The sequence below is a fragment of the Girardinichthys multiradiatus genome, chromosome 8, assembly GCF_021462225.1.
Source record: "Girardinichthys multiradiatus isolate DD_20200921_A chromosome 8, DD_fGirMul_XY1, whole genome shotgun sequence".
Taxonomy (NCBI): Eukaryota; Metazoa; Chordata; class Actinopteri; order Cyprinodontiformes; family Goodeidae; genus Girardinichthys; species Girardinichthys multiradiatus.
Window position 1 is genome coordinate 5,676,590 of NC_061801.1, and position 18,122 is coordinate 5,694,711.

Here is an 18,122-nt window from a genome sequence, read left to right on the forward strand (position 1 = left end):
TACTTGACACTGGACTTCTGGCATTTTGGCATTTCCTTCTCCCCAGTCTTCCTCCAGACTCTGGCACCTTGATTTCCGAATGACATGCAGAATTTGCTTTCATCCGAAAAAAGTACTTTGGACCACTGAGCAACAGTCCAGTGCTGCTTCTCTGTAGCCCAGGTCAGGCGCTTCTGCCGCCGTTTCTGGTTCAAAAGTGGCTTGACCTGGGGAATGCGGCACCTGTAGCCCATTTCCTGCACACGCCTGTGCACGGTGGCTCTGGATGTTTCTACTCCAGACTCAGTCCACTGCTTCCGCAGGTCCCCCAAGGTCTGGAATCGGCCCTTCTCCACAATCTTCCTCAGGGTCCGGTCACCTCTTCTCGTTGTGCAGCGTTTTCTGCCACACTTTTTCCTTCCCACAGACTTCCCACTGAGGTGCCTTGATACAGCCCTCTGGGAACAGCCTATTCGTTCAGAAATTTCTTTCTGTGTCTTACCCTCTTGCTTGAGGGTGTCAATAGTGGCCTTCTGGACAGCAGTCAGGTCGGCAGTCTTACCCATGATTGGGGTTTTGAGTGATGAACCAGGCTGGGAGTTTTAAAGGCCCCAGGAATCTTTTGCAGGTGTTTAGAGTTAACTCGTTGATTCAGATGATTAGGTTCATAGCTCGTTTAGAGACCCTTTTAATGATGTGCTAATTTTGTGAGATAGGAATTTTGGGTTTTCATGAGCTGTATGCCAAAATAATCCATATTAAGACAATAAAAGACCTGAAATATTTCAGTTAGTGTGCAATGAATCTAAAATATATGAATGTTAAATTTTCATCATGACATTATGGAAAATAATGAACTTTATCACAATATGCTAATATTTTGAGAAGGACCTGTAGATGCCCTAGCCACCTCAACTGGCTCCTCTCAATGTGGAGGAGCAGCGGCTCTACTCGTTCTTTTGGTCATGATCCAAAGTTCATGGCCATAAGTGAGGGTAAGAACATAAATGGACTGGTAAATCGAGAGCTTCGCTTTTTGCCTCAGCTTTCTCTTCACCACAATGGACCGGCACAGCGTCCCCATTACTGCGGCAGCTGCACCAATCCATCTGTCCATCTCCCACTCCATTCTGCCATCACTCGTGAACAAGACCCTAAGATCCTTCACTTGAGGCAGGAACTCCCTTCCAACCTGAAGAGGACAAGCCACCCTTTTCCAGTTGAGAACCATGGACTCGGACTTGGAGGAGCTGATCTTCATCACTTCTTCACTCGGCTGCGAACCTCCAGTGCATGCTATAGGTTTTGGCTAGAGGGGGCCAGCAGGACCACGTCATCTGCAAAAAGAAGAGACGAAATCCTCTGGTCCCCAAACCAGACCCCCTCCGGCCCTTGGCTGCGCCTAGAAATCCTGTCCATAAAAGTTATGAACAGGACCGGTGACAAAGGGCAGCCCTGCCGGAGTCCAAAATGCAGCAGGAACAGGTCCGACTTAGTGCCGGCAATGCAGATCAAACTCCTGCTCCGCTTGTACAGAGACCGGATGACCCCTAATAAAGGGCCCCCGACTCCGTACTCCTAGAGCACCCCTCACAGGGCACGACGAGGGACACAGTCAAATGCCTTGTGCAGGTCCACAAAACACATGTCGACCAGTTGGGCATACTCCCATGAACCCTAGAGTACCCTGCAAAGGGTGTAGAGCTGGTCCAGTGTTTTGCGGCTGGCATGAAAACCACACTGCTCCGCCTGAAGCCGGGGTTCGACTGTCGGCTGGACTGCCCTCTCCAAAACCCTGGCATAAGCCTTACCAGGGAGGCTGGGGAGTGTGTTTTCCCTATAGTTGGAACACACCCTCCGGTCACCGTTTTCATGAAGGGGGACCACTACCCCAGTCTGCCAGTCCAGAGGCACTGTCCCCAACTGCCACGCAATGTTGAAGACGTGTGTCAACCATGACAGCCCCAACATCCAGAGACTTGAGTTATTCAGGGCGGGTCTCATCCACCTCTGAAGCCCTGCCACCGCGGCGTTTTTTACCACCACAGTGACTTCAGCCTGGGTGATGAAAGAATCCAGCCCTGAGTTCCCAGCATCTGCTTCACTAGGGAATGCGTGACGGCAGGATTGAGGAGATCCTCGAAGTACTCCATCCACTGCCCAATAATGTCCCGAGTCAAGGTCAGCAGCTCCCACCCCCACGGTAAACAATGTTGGCAAAGCACTGCTTCCTCATCCTGAGGTGCCGGACGCTTTGCCAGAATCACTTCGAGGCCAACCGGTAGTCCTTCTCCATGGTCTCACCGAACTCCTCCCAGGCCCGAGTTTTTGCCTCTGCCACAGCCCTGGCTGTTGCACGCGTGGCCTCATGCTACCTGTCAGCCGCTTCAGGAGTCCCATAAGCCAACCACAGCCGATAGGACTCCTTCTTCAGCTTGACAGCATCCGGTGTCCACCACTGGGTTCAGGTATATGGCACCGCAGACATTACGGCCACAGCTACAGGCAGCAGCATCAACAATAGATACGGAGAACATGGGTCCTACTCGGACTCTATGTCTCCAACCTCCCCCAGAATCTGGTCAAAGCTCTCCCGGAGGTGGGAGTCTGGCTCTGCCAGACATTCCCAGCAGACCCTCACTATGCGCTTGGGCCTGCCAAGTCTGTCCAACTTTCTCCTCTTCCAAAGGATCCAACTCACCATCAGGTGGTAATCAGTGGACAGCAGCCCCTCTCTTCACCAGTGTCCAAAACATGCGCCCAAAGGTCTGAAGAGATGACAACAAAGTTGATCATCAACCTCCTTAAAGAAATATGGTTTCTCTTTAATGGTAGCATAAATATTACACAGTACAATCCTGATGCCATTTGTCCCTTTTTGTCATTATGTTGTTTTATTAGGACCCAGTTCTTGTTAATGCGAATCATCACCCCATTTCTCTTGCTTGACAATTAACTATGATATACAGGGGTTGGACAATGAAACTGAAACACCTGTCATTTTAGTTTGGGAGGTTTCATGGCTAAATTGTACCAGCCTGGTAGCCAGTCTTCATTGATTGCACATTGCACCAGTAAGACCAGAGTGTGAAGGTTCAATTAGCAGGGTAAGAGCACAGTTTTGCTCAAAATATTGAAATGCACACAACATTATGGGTGACATACCAGAGTTCAAAAGAGGACAAATTGTTGGTGCACGTCTCGCTTCCGCATCTGTGACCAAGACAGCAAGTCTTTGTGATGTATCAAGAGCCACGGTATCCAGGGTAATGTCAGCATACCACCAAGAAGGATGAACCACATCCAACAGGATTAACTGTGGACGCAAGAGGAAGCTGTCTGAAAGGGATGTTTGGGTGCTAACCCGGATTGGATCCAAAAAACATAAAACCACGGCTGCCCGATCACAGCAGAATTAAACGTGCACCTCAACTCTCCTGTTTCCACCAGAACTGTCCATCGGGAGCTCCACAGGGTCAATATACACGGCCGGGTTGCTATAGCCAAACCTTTGGTCACTCATGCCAATGCCAAACATCGGTTTCAATGGTGCAAGGAGCGCAAATCTTGGGCTTTGGACAATGTGAAACATGTATTGTTCTCTGATGAGTCCGCCTTTACTGTTTTCCCCACATCCGGGAGAGTTATGGTATGGAGAAGCCCCAAAGAAGCGTACCACCCAGACTGTTGCACGCCTAGAGTGAAGCATGGGGTTGGATCAGTGACGGTTTGGGCTGCCATATCATAGCATTCCCTTGGCCCAATACGTGTGCTAGATGGGCGCGTCACTGCCAAGGACTACCGAACCATTCTTGAGGATCATGTGCATCCAATGGTTCAAACATTGTATCCTGAAGGCGGTGCCGTGTATCAGGATGACAATGCACCAATACACACAGCAAGACTGGTGAAAGATTGGTTTGATGAACCTGAAAGTGAAGTTGAACATCTCCCATGGCCTGCACAGTCACCAGATCTAAATATTATTGAGCCACTTTGGGGTGTTTTGGAGGAACGAGTCAGGAAACGTTTTCCTCCACCAGTATCATAGTGACCTGGCCACTATCCTGCAAGACGAATGACTTAAAATCCCTCTGACCACTGTGCAGGACTTGTATATGTCATTCCCAAGACGAATTGGCGCTGTATTGGCCGCAAAAGGAGGCCCTACACCATACTAATAAATTATCGTGGTCTAAAACCAGGTGTTTCAGTTTTATTGTCCAACCCCTGTACATTCCCAACCACACCTTTTTTTAATTTCTGGGCTTCTTCATCCACAGCCATGTGGGAGTCCTGAATGAACACTATATCTGCATTATTAGATTCTAAATAAGCCATTACCCTTCTCCTTTTAATTGGGTTTCCACACCCTTTTTATGTTCCTTGATTTTATGTTAATGCCACAGTTAGCCATCAGATAAATTCTTATAGGTGTGGTATGGCCTTCGGTTCCTCCATCTAATTTTGAACTAACCTTCAAGTGATTATTAAAAGCCTAGAACACCATTAGGTGCACTGTTTTTGTAACAAAACCAAACATGGAAAACCCAAACTCAATTCCCCAATGAGCAATCAAAAACCCCTTGCTCTTAATTGAACCCTGCCGTCACCATTTTCCTCAGTATTTTGGTCGTTCTCGTGCCTCTGTTTTGACGTAGTGCTCACAGGTCGTGGGCTATTCCTAGCTGCTAGCTTACTCCTGGTCTTGGTGTCTTTGAAAATGTTTGCCCTATTGCTGCCTGACATGTTTCCCTGAGGTCGGATCGTGAGTTTGTTTTCTACTCAGACCAAAGTTTTACCATCCTAAAACAGTGTGTGTATCTCTCAATTTACAGAATTTGACGACGGTCTTGGGGAGCTCATCTACTGTGTTGCCATCTCCCTTGCAGTCCCATAAGAAACATTCGCAAATTTAGGTGTGGCTGAAAAAATTTCCACAATAAAAAAAGACAAAAGAATTCAATTTGTAGAATTCATGTCTTAAAGTTATCTTTTTATTGTGTGATACAAAATTACGGTGCCAAACATTAACAAGAAAATCAAAGAAAAACAAGCTAAAACAAGAGAAAAAAAAACATTTACAGATGACAACAATATATATTATTCCAATGCTTAAGAGAAAAGGAAATAAGAAAATGGTGTAATCTGGAATTGTGTTGGTGTAATCTTTATTTTTGCTGTGCTATTTCCTACAATCTTACAGACCGAGAACCAGGTTATTAAAAACCAACACACTCAGGTGATGAAAATACTTGACAAGACTTCATAAAACTCATGTTAGACCGGCGGTTTATGTAAGATCATCTGGCTCAGTAATTTTCTACAGCAAACTCTACCACAGAGGAGCTGCTACTGTCTGAAAGTTCTGTCTAGAAAATATGATTCATGTTGAACAGCTGAAAATTGTTGTGTGTTTTTGTTTGTCAAACTTTACTAAACCTCATGTAAATAAATCTGACAACGTGTGCTATTTTGAGTGATTTCTTTCGCACACATTATGTGAAACAGAATAACTAATTTCATTTTATTTACTGCCTCCATTCAGTTCTAGTGGAAATGTTACAGACAATTCTAATTTGCACATATGGTGTTCCTTACAGTTCGTTTTAGAACCAACTGTAAGCAACACCATGAACTGGCTCTGTGTTTTGAGTTAGTCTGACCCCTCCCTATGGAAACACACATGATGGATTACTGAATTACTCAGGAACTATATATGTGCGAATGCCCAGTCTAAAGTCAAATATAGCCTAACTCTGGACAACATCAGCTTTTTTTCCTCTTTTTAATTTCCCTCTCTGCCTCATTAGTTGTCATCCTCCTTAGTGATAATGGGCACACAGAGAAGTTGTCAATGTTTATGATGCATTTTAGTATATTTCTTTCTTTAGGTCTTAAAAACAAAAACAGTTAGGCAGGGATCAGTAATGATCCAACTTGGACGTAGTTTAGAAAGCTTGCAGACAGGAGATGGGTATGTAACATATTTGATTAGCAAGGAGTTACCATGTTTAGAACAAGCACCAGAGGGCAGAAGAGGTGGTATCAGGACAAGAGTAATAGTGGTTATCAGGCAGTTGTCTAAGTAACCGACAGTCAGTCAAGACAGTGAGTAAAGGTCACCACGGACTCTTATTGTCAATATTACCATCAATTTGCCAACAACTGGCATTTGTCAAGATCTTGACATACCTCTTCACATCTGTGAACATGAGATGCTTAGACCTGATGAACAAGCATGTCTCTCTGTTCATACAAATTATAACCCAGTTGAACCAGTGCATTTCTTTCAGAGATGTACAGTCTCTTATGCACTGGTTTACATACTGTCTACTCAGAGTAATAGAAGAAACAAATAAAATCAATTATTCCCAAGATTATCAATGGAGATTATGGATCGTTGTTGTCCCTGAGAGATTAATTATTCACACTGGGAAAACAGCAGATCTCTCCTCACTGTATTTCCAACAAACCACATCTGTCTACTTTGGTTTTGGTGCAGACCCTGTGACTGAGATTATTACTATCTTTGTTTGCATCATACAAATCTGGCCTGCATGCAGTCCTCTAGAAGACTCTAGTACGGATGACGAAATTTACTTTGCAGGCTTTGCGGTTGAGCAGACAGTAGAGCAGACTGAGAGGTTTGGTCCTTCTGTGCAATCGTCTAACTGGTGGTGTGTGCTAATAGGTGGCAACTAGTAGGTAACTTAGAGAGTGACGGAGCCTGGAGGACTTTACTGATTTACTGTTTTGGAAGTTTTGCTGAATTGAAACTTTTACTTTAAGAAAATTATTACAATCTAGACAGTTAACTGTCTTATCACATCAAAGTGAATTGAATTAAATCATTCTTTGGTGAATTGTTTTGTGTTACATTGTTTTTTTTTTATCTATGCAGCTAAAATAAATCAGATCATTGGTAGTGTATTGTGATATAACTGCAGACCAGTAATGCACAAGTGTTTCCTTCAGAGATTTTTACATACTTACACTTTCCATGATTAGTAAGTAAAAGGTGCTATTTTTATGAGGCTATGCAGCAGTTCCTCAGTAATAAACATAGCAGGTTCATTATTCAGTGAAAAAGTAGCACTACACTGCTTGGTGATCTAAACCCATATCTCTGCCAGGATGCACCTGTGACTGCAAAATGTCCTTACATGGAAGAAACCCTACTGCCTCAGAGCAAAAATTACTGATATTGTAAAAGGATTTATTTCTAATGCAGTAGGCTGGTACAGGTTGGCTACTGGCCCACAGTGTTTGATCAGCAAGCAAGGAGACTAAGTGTCACTTTCAACTGGGTCTTGGAGAGCTTAGATCGCGTTTCAGAAGCCAGGAAATCTGCCTCAATCACTCACTCAGGTCTTGGCTTTATGCAATATATGACCTCAGCTGTTTATGCATCATTGCAACATTTTGTCACCAAGCGTTTCCTCTTTAATTTCATCCGGTAATTTTTATTTTCACCTGGTATCCAGGGACTAGGCTGCACACACTTTCAGCACAGATTTTGATTTTATTGTTAACTAAACAGTTGATTACAGTGGAAACCAGAATATATAAAAAAATACATCTTAAACACATGTTGGACAGTTTCCCTTTGTTAAGACCACCAAAAAACAGATGAAATTATTCTGTTTTTGCATCAAATAAAAGTTAAATTAGATTTAATGAATCACCTTATTTGGTTTATGTATTTCAGTGTTTAATTCTTCAATCCTCAGATAACACAATGAACATAGCTTAAAAGTGACTAAAGTAAATCTAAACATTATCAAATGTAGCCAAAAACCTTGATGCAGAGAACTGTCTGAAAGTTATATTGATCATATACCCTCATATGCACAGTTAATTTACTCAGGATTTTGGTTTGCTTTTATTAATCCGGTTTTGGGTTTTTAAGGTTCCTGTGGTTTTGTTCGGTACATTCTTGGAATTTCTATTTGTTAATCTCTCTGCTGAGTCTGGTTCTGTTTAATTACTGTTTCCTTTTGTTTCCTTTTGTGTTTGTCTATCAGTCATTCCTGACAATGTTTTTTCTCAGTCCTCTCCATTCTGCTTCCACCACAGCTGATGCTTGTTGTTAATCAACCACCTGTCCTTTGTCCAGTACTCTCTGTTCCAGCATACTAACCTCACTTGGTCAATCCTTTGTCAGATTATCCCCAGCTATGGCTCCTGCCACAATTCAACACATTTTTCTATTTCCTAGTTTCCTGTATTCTACGTCCTGTAAGTTGGGGACATTTTGTTGTGAAAAAGTCCTATAATTTCATTGTTTTTCTGCCTGTAGCCTAACTAATTTCTACGTTTGGGTCCACACCACACGTTTACAAATGCTACATTAGCTATTAGCTATGTTAGTCGTGTTATTTGCTATGTTAGCTTTAATGGGTGGTTCTAGACATGGGCCAACGGGGGCCAGTGCCCTTAACTGATTGGTCCCTTTGATCAATTTCATTTTCTACCTGTACAGTTTTACTTTAACAATTAATTGAGTTAAAAATTAAGTTGTTGCGCTTTTAGCTTCAGCCATAATGAGATAGGGTCCCAGTTTTCATCTGTTAGATCAGGGGTCTTTAACCTGTGGCTCTGTGGCTCACTTAACATTTAAACAACGTTTTTGTTTCCTTTTTTTTTTTTCTGCGCCTTCATGAGAAAACACTGTCTCCACCCAAGCCCCACTGTTAAATGTGGTCTAGAAACATCACTTTTAGCTTGTGGCATCTTCTTTTGTTTAATGACTTGTTCCTGTTGTTGTGTTGCCCAGCAACTCTAAACAATATAGTTTATCACTTGGAATTCCAATGATGATTATGATAATTGGGTTGTTAGTACATATTAATTATGTTTGCATTCACAAAAGTCATTGTTAGCTTCTCTGGATTAGTGTTGCTAAAACCAGTAATTTTGTGCTTCTCAAAGGTTTATTTTCATTAAACTTTAACATTTACCAAAATGTTTTAATCCCCTATGTCACACTTCATTTTTCAAATCATTGAATACATTTTAATATCAGAGTGACCTGCAGAAATTCAAATACAAATTTTCTAATATTTTATTTATCAAGGGAAAAGGCTTTTCGAACCAACCTGTCCCATGTCAAAAATTAATTGCCCTCTGATCCTAATAGTTCTTGTGATAACTGTAAATTAGTTTTTCAAGCATGCTTCAGGTCATACCAAAACATTTTAATCAGATTTAAGTCCACACTTTGACTAGGCCCCTTCAAAATGTTCTGTTGAAGAAATTTCTTGATTCTACAGGTCTGGCAGAAATTATATCTGGGTGTGCATTTCGAGAAAAATATGGTTAAGCATGGTTAATTCATCAGTTAACAAGGAGGGCAATTACTTTTACACATGCTCTCAGGTTGATGGATAACTTTTTACCTTAATAAATGAAATCACAATTTGAAAGCTGCATTTTGGAATTACTTAGGTCATTTTTGTCTGAAATTTAAATTTATTTGATGATCTGAATCATTTTAATAGTGAGAAACAGAACAAAACTGTAAGGGGGAAAATACTTTTCCAGACTTTTGTTCACACTTTTAGGTTTCTTTGGTGATCCTGAAAATGTAAGAAATTTAAGAATCTTCAACTTAAGCTCCTTCAACTTTAATCCAGTAACTGTATCAATAATAAGAGTTTATTGAGGCATTGACAAGATGGTGAGAGTAGATCTTGTCAAAACTGCCTTGCTGTGTGCTTGATGTAGACTAGACATGCTCTGAAGCCAAACACTGCAGAAACAGCCACAAATTCCGGCATCACTCCTTAAGTGACCCGAGCAATACTAGCAATACTGGTTTTTATTCATGCCAAACATTTTGTAAGATTGCTAACGGAAAACTGCTGTTTTATTTCGTCTACTAGCCTGAATGCGCTCATGTTATATGTTCAGTGCATGGACCTCCTTCCTCCCCAACCCTGCTAATGTTGGAGTATGTTTTATATAAACCAAGAAGACATTGACCAGAGAGACAAAAATAAACACTTCTACAGTATATAAAAAATATTAACACAAATACATTTCTAAGATTATCACATTCTACATACTTAGAAAATATGTTGCAAACCGCTAGATGTTCCTATTTCTTTTTTGTTGGCGAAACTTAATTTTGGTCCAACGCATTTGTACAAAAACGTGAAATACTGGACGGTATGATGCAGTACAAAGTACCAGTTATAGCACCTGGTTGTGAGGTGACAGTAAAGACTGGTTCAGCTTTGCTAACTAGTCCTGTCTAACAAGCTTCACAGAGGTCGAGCTTTTATCTGGCCTTTATTTTGATGTTTCATTTTGTGACCAAAAACAAAAAAAGGGCCCAAAGTTGTGGTCCAACCATGACACATTTTGTTATTCTTAGTTTTCTTGGCATGTTTGTTTTCATTCTTTCATTCTTGTATTGCATTAGCTATTGTATTTCTAAATCTCATCCACATACATCAATCCACCCAACCTGTTACTGGCATTGATTAAATAATGTCTTATATATGTGTAAAACGGATTTTAAGGTCCCAATTAATGATGCAACGTATTAAAACTTGTACCCGTCCATACCTTAGAATTCTCTTTTCTATGTATTTTAATTCCTTGAGAGTGTTCCTTAACATTTATGTCTGTGCATGCTTGTGAACTGTATGTAGGTATAGCCTTCACAGCCTAGATGTTTTCCTTATAGCAGTACACTCCGTACAGCTTGTGCTTCTTGTCAGGGAAGCCATTGAACCTCACAGCAGCCTCTGTGGGACTGCAGCGTCGTCTTGGATGGTTGATGGGATAACGGACGCTGGCATCCGCCAACCAGCCAGCATCACAGCGGTCGTACTTATTCAGCTTCCAGGCAGCAAACATTTGGCCAACTTTAGCGATCTGAGCGCCATCTTTTTGACAAGCCCTCACAGCCTCATCGTAGGTAAGCTTAGATGGATGGATCAGGTAGTAGAAATCACCTGGGAAGAAAACACAGATGACTAAGCATATTTAACCAGGATTTTCTAATGTTTTTCTTAGGATGTAGCAGAAACATGCTAAAAATTAATTCAGGCATTTGATTATGGTGTGCTAAAGCAGAGACACAATATACAGGAGACCAGCCCTTCAGTACCAGACGGCTGCAGGAGATCCTAGGGGATATTTTGTGCCATTCATTGTTTTGTTTAATTTTCAAGTTGTTTTGGCTTTGTCAAATAAATATTGCTCAAATTTGCCAGAAGATATTTATTTTTAAACAATTTAGAATTGTCATTTCAATTCATTAAATGAATTTACACAAAAAACAACACATTTACTTTTTGAAAACTATTGGAAATACTATGTTTGATCCCCCATATCTAATGCATATCTTCATGCATTACTTATCAGATTTCATTTTGGATTAAATTTAGTTTATTTGCTTTTTCCTGATTAAACAAATTCCCCCAAACATGATTAATTTTAGATAGGTAAATATATTTCAAGTTGAAATGTGTCCTGAAAAATCAAACCACTGAAAGAAAAAATATATATAATGTATATAATGTTTTTACAGCTGACAGTTTTTGTCAGGATCTCAGATGTAAGTTTTTTTTGACGATGTAAAATCAATGTTGCTGCCAATCCTCAACCCATCACAGCACCTAATAATAATTAGGTTACCCCCGCACCCCAAACATCTTTAATATTTGATACAGAGTATATCAGGGTGAAGTAGCAGTTTTAAAGTGGAAAAAAAATAACAATGAATAAACGCTCATATTGGGATTTTATACAGGAGAAGGGGTTCAGCAACTAACTTCAGCTCTGTTCTCTTAAGGTGGTCCCAGAAAACGTGATAAATGCTTTCCTGTTCCTGGAAGGTAAATGTTTTACTCTATTATTACATCTCCAGTTAAGACTGCTAAGATACATCCTGATCAGACATGTGAACAACTTTTGAGAGGATAAATCCTATAAAAAGCTGCAGGTCAGCAACAGGAAGACTTCAATGATGTTTGCCAAGACCAACATCACACTATGTTTGATGCCTCAGCAATCATGATAAAGAGTAAATGCACCTACTTTAATCCTATAGTTACTTTGGATGGATAGACAGCTACACAACTGAGTAAATAAAACCAATTTTAACTATTACAGTGAGTCATTATATAACAAATAATTAGGCAGTACAGCTTAAGTAACTGTGGTTGTTGGATCAATGTCCTGTTGATCAAATGTATTGAATCTGCAGCACCTTTACGAAAGCAGAGGTTCTGCTATTTTGCTGTTTTTTTGCATTAAATGTGTGTTGAGAGAAGGCCAGGGAAAAAAGAGCTGTTGCTATCAGTCTGGGAAGGATTATAAGACCATTTCTAAATAGTTTAGAATCCACCATTCTGCAAAGGGAAAATGTTTTACAAATAAAAAAAAACCATTGAAAGGTAACTGCCAGTCTTCATTTTACCTCCCATCACTTAACATCAGTTAACATAGTAAAAATTAATGTTCCTGACAGAAAGAAAATCAGTTAATAATATAAATAAGTTGGTAAGAGAAAGCCCGTCTCTTTCAGCACAGTGTAGGTTAGCAGTTTTCAAATCCTGACTTTTAAAACAGTTTTCTACTGGATTGATAAGACAAAATGTACACGTAATCTGAGCTGTAAAGCATGGTGGGGCAGCCCTGATGATTTGGGCTGTAAATGGAGTGATGTGTGGCAGTCCTTCAGTTTCCATGCAAAATTCTCAATGCTTTTTGGGACTGTAGAAATTTTCCAAACTGTGTCAGAGATGCCTCAGGTCATTAAGTAGGTCATTTTTTTCATCTACCTGCTGCTAAACATTGTTCAACAAGATGCTGAAGCATAAGGAGTATGCGGTTTAGTGTTAGAGTTTATGAGGAGAAACCTGTTAAACTAAATGGGAACAAGCCCACTTGTAAACAGATGGCCCTCACCTTTGTGGAAGGATGTGAAGCAGAACACATCATAGTGACTCTTGTCTTTGTCTCTCAGGCCATAGTTGCGAATGCCTGGCACTGTGTTCTTCCCTCCGCAGGGTTCTCTGGGGGTGGTAATGGGGTACTGGACTGAACCATCACTCAGCCAACCCGCGTTGCACCAGTCCATCCCTCCTCGCCATGCGTCATGCAGCTGGTCAAAAGAGGCAACGACAGCATCCTGGTCTCGACATGCCTGCTCAGCATAATAAAAATTAAGGTTGTAGCGGCCCAGGCGGGGAAAGTAGGGGAAAACAACACCTGCAGGGAGAGGCCAACAACAGGAAAGCCTTGATGCAATGATTCAGTTGTGCACAGCAAATAAAATTAGGATTCATCCTATAAAGATTGTTTCCAGTTTTTATTAATCCTGATGAATGACAGGAGATCTCACTGAGTAAGCACAGCTGCTTCCCTTTGAGCCTTTGTGTTTATATGTGCCAGTGGTTTTCACCTCATGCACTAATAGCAGGAGTCTCCAGCTACTCTCAGACTTAACAAAACTGCTTGGACACTGATGTACACTATGCTCACATTTACTGACATTCCTCCAAGCAGTCTTTGACCCTGGAGCTAAATTTAGACTAACCAAATTTACAATACAGCACTGACATTGCACACTCATTCCAATCCTTCCTATTTTAAAAAGCCAGACCACCCAAACATTTTACCTTCAAGATCCAGGGACACCACCACTGTATCATCCTCCAGACCATCAATCACTTCACATTTGTATCTCCCATAATCGTCTAATGTGATATCGGTCATCACCAGGGAAGCATCCATCAGAGAGGAGCCTTGTAGGTGGACACGTCCGTGGAAACTCCCGTAACTTCTCTTATGATAACCCATAGCAACAAACACATCCACCTAAAGCATGATCAGAGGAGATAGGTTATTGTTTTAATTCAAATACTATTCAAATACAAACAAACATCATTGCAAAGACAAGCACTTTATTTCTCACTGTCTCACATTAATTTGGCCTAAACATTTCTTGCTTTTGGTCAATTAGGATTAACAACATAATTTCAAATGCCTAGATATCAGAATAATGAGAGAGACATTTCTAAATTGTTTTCCTTAAATTGAAAAGTGTATATACACTATTGTGCTTTAAAACTATTTAGGAAAGCCCAGATGATGATCTCATTCCTCTGTAAGCTTCTGATAGGTTCATTCACAACCCTTGAGTTAATTGGAGGCACGTCTGTACAGATGTATTTTAAGGCAACACCTCCAACACACAGCATCCCTATGTGACATTTATGGAAAAATCAAGAGAAATCCTTAAGATATCAGGTTGAGAATTGTTGGCCTCTGCATGTCTGGTTGATCATAATAGGAATAACCAGCTACCATATTTTGCAGGAATAAGTCTGCTTCTGTGTCCCAGAGATGAATGTGTTGTGGATGAAAGACCACTAAGTGAGAATGAAGCCATGAAAAACAACCATTGTTGGTGGAGAAATGTGCTGTGGTGTAATAAAATTTGCTGCAGGAAGGAATGGTGCACGATGGCATCACAAGAAGGAAATTATGTGGAAATACTGAAGCAACTGCCCAGGACATCAGCCAGAAAAGTTAAAGCATAGGCCCAAATTGGTCCTCCAAGATTTCCATATCCGTCAACCATAATAATCTAAATTACTAAAAGCTTAAAATGTTTCACTCTATTTGTAATAAATCTATATCTTTTTCACTCTCTGAAATTAGAGACACAAAATATTTATTTCTTTTCATGTTATTAAATTTTTTAGATGTTTATGTATAATAGTTTGCTTTTTGTTCAAATAACTTTGTCTCTTACGGGATATTTTAAAATTTGCTCACCCATGGCTGGAAGAATGTTTTACACTAAGACAGTGTTTCTCAAGAGGAAACTTAATTTCCACAGTTTAATTTCAAGAATTTTACAATTTAGATAGAGGGGAGTATTTTAAAATGGTTTCCTTCCTTTAATATGTTTCAGGGAACAATATCCTTAGTAATATTGTGGAGATTTCAATGGCCACAGCAGCTTCAGGTTCATTTGAAAATCCTGGCAAAAACAGTCATTTCTAAGCCAACTTTATGTTTAAATGGACAGCGATGTTACACCATAATATGTTGACAAGATTAAACCCAGCTTACGTCCTAGAGAAGATGGTTGCTTGCAGTCAAACAAAAGGTGGGTCAGGAAGATTACATCTGATCTTAAGATGGGTTATGTTGAAGATTATTTCTTAATATTCCATTCTTAATAATTATTGGAAAAATCTTGATTGGCATTAAAGCAATCCAACCATTCTTCTAATTGTTGAGCAGCTTTTTACATGTTTGCACTGGTATTTTGATGATTTATCTTTAGTGATGGGCTCCATTTATTTAAGGTTTTAAAGCCTCCTTGCCATCGCCCTAATCTGTATCCCCCTCCACAGATTCTTCATCAAGGCAGGACTCCAAAACATTCATATTTCCAGTCAGAAGAAACTAATGAAATAATAATATTCCTTAAAACATAAACTTTCCAGGGGTATGAGTAATTTTTCTCTTAACTGTACACTCTGTTTCAAACAAGGTTCAGAAAAACCAACTGGTAATATTTAAAGATGAAACAGGGTGTACAAACTGATTGTACATATTGTATTTATGCAGTTTGATAAGGTGTACTCACAAGTATTTAGTACATGATGGACAATATAATAAACAGCCACAGTCTCTTGCACAATGACCAATGGAGATAAGCAACAACCCCCCTATCGTGGACAGAATATGGATGGATTGATGCTACTCAAGTCCTGTTACTGGTTTAGTGGTAAATGAGCCACTGAGATGATGTCAAACATTACATTTATGCTATATTAGAAATTAAAAATGGTCGCAAGACTCTTATCACTGCTGCATAACAAAAACACATAAATACCTTAAATGTGAAACACAATTTGTTTCACATTTGAATTGAAAAATGTAATTATTTTGATGACATTATAACTGAGAAAATATAAAACTTTTTATTGTAATTCAGATTAATTGTTACCTCTCTCAGATAGTCTGAAGTCAGTTTAGTCCACTTGATCCTCATCTTGTTATTGGGTGGCAGTTGCTGGTCCCTTTGGATCTTGCATGGTAGAGTCACATTTCCGCCTCGCCTTGTCACTACCTTGCCTTGTTCAGCCATCACATTCAGTTTTGGCCCATTTTCTGCAATACATAAGACATACTGTAATTGGAACCAGTGAACTTGACATGTGGATGGTTTGCTGGGGAAGGCATGCAGCTAAATATTAATTAATTTAATTAATTAACTAAATTTAACACAAACGATGCCAACATTTAAAAAGAGTAATGTCTGAAGACCCATATTCATCACCTTAGCTTCGCTTAATTTTGGTAACATTTGAATGTTATTGTGACCTGGCAGTGCTGCATAAGGAGACCAAAGATCCACTAGAATGCCAGCACAAATCAGCAAAACATAACTGAAGACAAGAACAAATCTGATATAATTTTTTTTTTCAGAAGTTAATGGGACATATTGTAGGTCTAAAAAAATGCACAAATGCCTATTTGTTAATTATTTTAAAAAATAGAGATAAAGAAAAGCTGCAATTATCTGGTTGCACAAATATGTACACTCTAAAAATAATACTTGGCTCAAGCACATTTTGATTCAATATCAACATTCAATCTTTTTTATTTCAATTGTCAATTACAGAGGAATCTAAATCAAATTTAGCTGGCCCAGATCTAATTGCACAAAGGTATCAGTCAGAAGACTGATCTTCTCATAATCTGATAGATTAGGAGAATGTTTGCAAGAGTGGGGAAATATTGTCGAGATGTGGGATGCTGACAGAATCCATTTAACAAAGTTTTGAAGCAGAAATTAAATCAAAAGGTGTATCAACAAGAATGTGCAAACTTATGCAGCAGGTTAATTACATCTTTTATATGTTTTGTTTTATTATTTTAACAATTGTGGGCTTTAGCAGTGGTAGAGACAGCAAACTATGCAACAGTAAACTCCTGCTGTAGAGATGGTTTATTGAGGTATGCTAGTTATCATAACTGACCTTCACCACTGCTTCTTTGGCTTTCTGTTCTAATACTGTTTAAACATGGAATACTTTATTGTTTTACATTTTCCTAACCAGTAGAAGGTCTTTGTTAAATCAGCTCATGGCACCCCCTAAATTCAGCACATCTATAAACTTTCCAACAAATGTCAAAGGTTTAAAATGATGCTACAATATTTCAAGCAAATGGATGGCTGTGAATTGCTGTTTAGGTTTTAGTTTGGGTTTGCCTCTTTAAACTCTACCTTCCTCCAATGAGATTAAAGTGCTTAATTCCACATGCTGCCTAAGCATTACTGAGATTAGCTAAACAGCAAAAGGCACATTGATCCTATGTTTTGTGCTGAGGAACTGTAAAAGTGAGAGTCTGCCCTTCTTCATAACACTCATGTCCCTGAGAGTCTGTACCTTTCCTGGTAGGGTAGCTGGAAGCACACCACATTTAATTAAATATTCTTCACCTCGTTTTAGAATAAATAATTTTCTCTCTAAAAACAACATGGCACCATAACTTGAGTGTGCAAAGTTGCTCTTAAATTAACTAAAAGACTGTAACAATATTCTGTCCATGCTCGGTGAAACAAGCACAAACTTTGTATACCAGCTGGCTTGGATGGTGGGGGAGGGCTGATGACTTGGCCTTATTTTGCTGCCACAAGAACCTAGCCACCCTGCAATCACTAAGTCAAAATGAACTAGTTTCAGATATGAAGCATTCTGTCCAATAGCTAAAGCTCAGTTCATACTGGGCCATGCAAGCATTAAACAAATATAGTATAAGGAATAGTTGGTCAAAATTCCTCCAAAACAGAAAGAGAGAGACAAATTAAGTCATACAGAAAGCAACTCTGGTTGCTTTCTGTATGACTGTATGACTGGATATTGGTTATACCCACGATAACCAATATCCTATAGGATATTGGTTATCGTGGGTATAATTGGTTTTTTCATACATACAATTTTAAATTGCTTTTTTCAATTATTTATTACATAATAACCTTGTGGAACCTGCTTTGGATTCTGTACATTTGAGTTTTAATTCATTAATTTAAGAATCTAGTAAAGGCTAGATTATTTTCATATGTAAAAACTAAGAATTTGAAAGAGGGGGTACTT

The 18,122-nt window shown here is 39.6% G+C and overlaps 1 protein-coding gene across 4 annotated transcripts in view; it reads right to left on the reverse strand.

Moving 5' to 3' along the window:
- Window positions 1-4,954: 4,954 nt before the first annotated feature.
- LOC124872830 (hyaluronan and proteoglycan link protein 1-like) overlaps window positions 4,955-18,122 on the reverse strand; it is a 46,505-nt gene continuing 33,337 nt past the window's right edge. For all 4 annotated transcript variants that reach the window (XM_047373209.1, XM_047373210.1, XM_047373211.1 and 1 more), the window contains exons 3-6: window positions 15,968-16,131; window positions 13,620-13,818; window positions 12,907-13,209; window positions 4,955-10,946 (exon numbers count right to left, since the gene is read on the reverse strand). In XM_047373209.1, coding sequence (XP_047229165.1) covers window positions 10,657-10,946; window positions 12,907-13,209; window positions 13,620-13,818; window positions 15,968-16,131 — 956 coding nt within the window. In that variant the 3' untranslated portion in view covers window positions 4,955-10,656. The remainder of the gene's footprint in view (window positions 10,947-12,906; window positions 13,210-13,619; window positions 13,819-15,967; window positions 16,132-18,122) is intronic.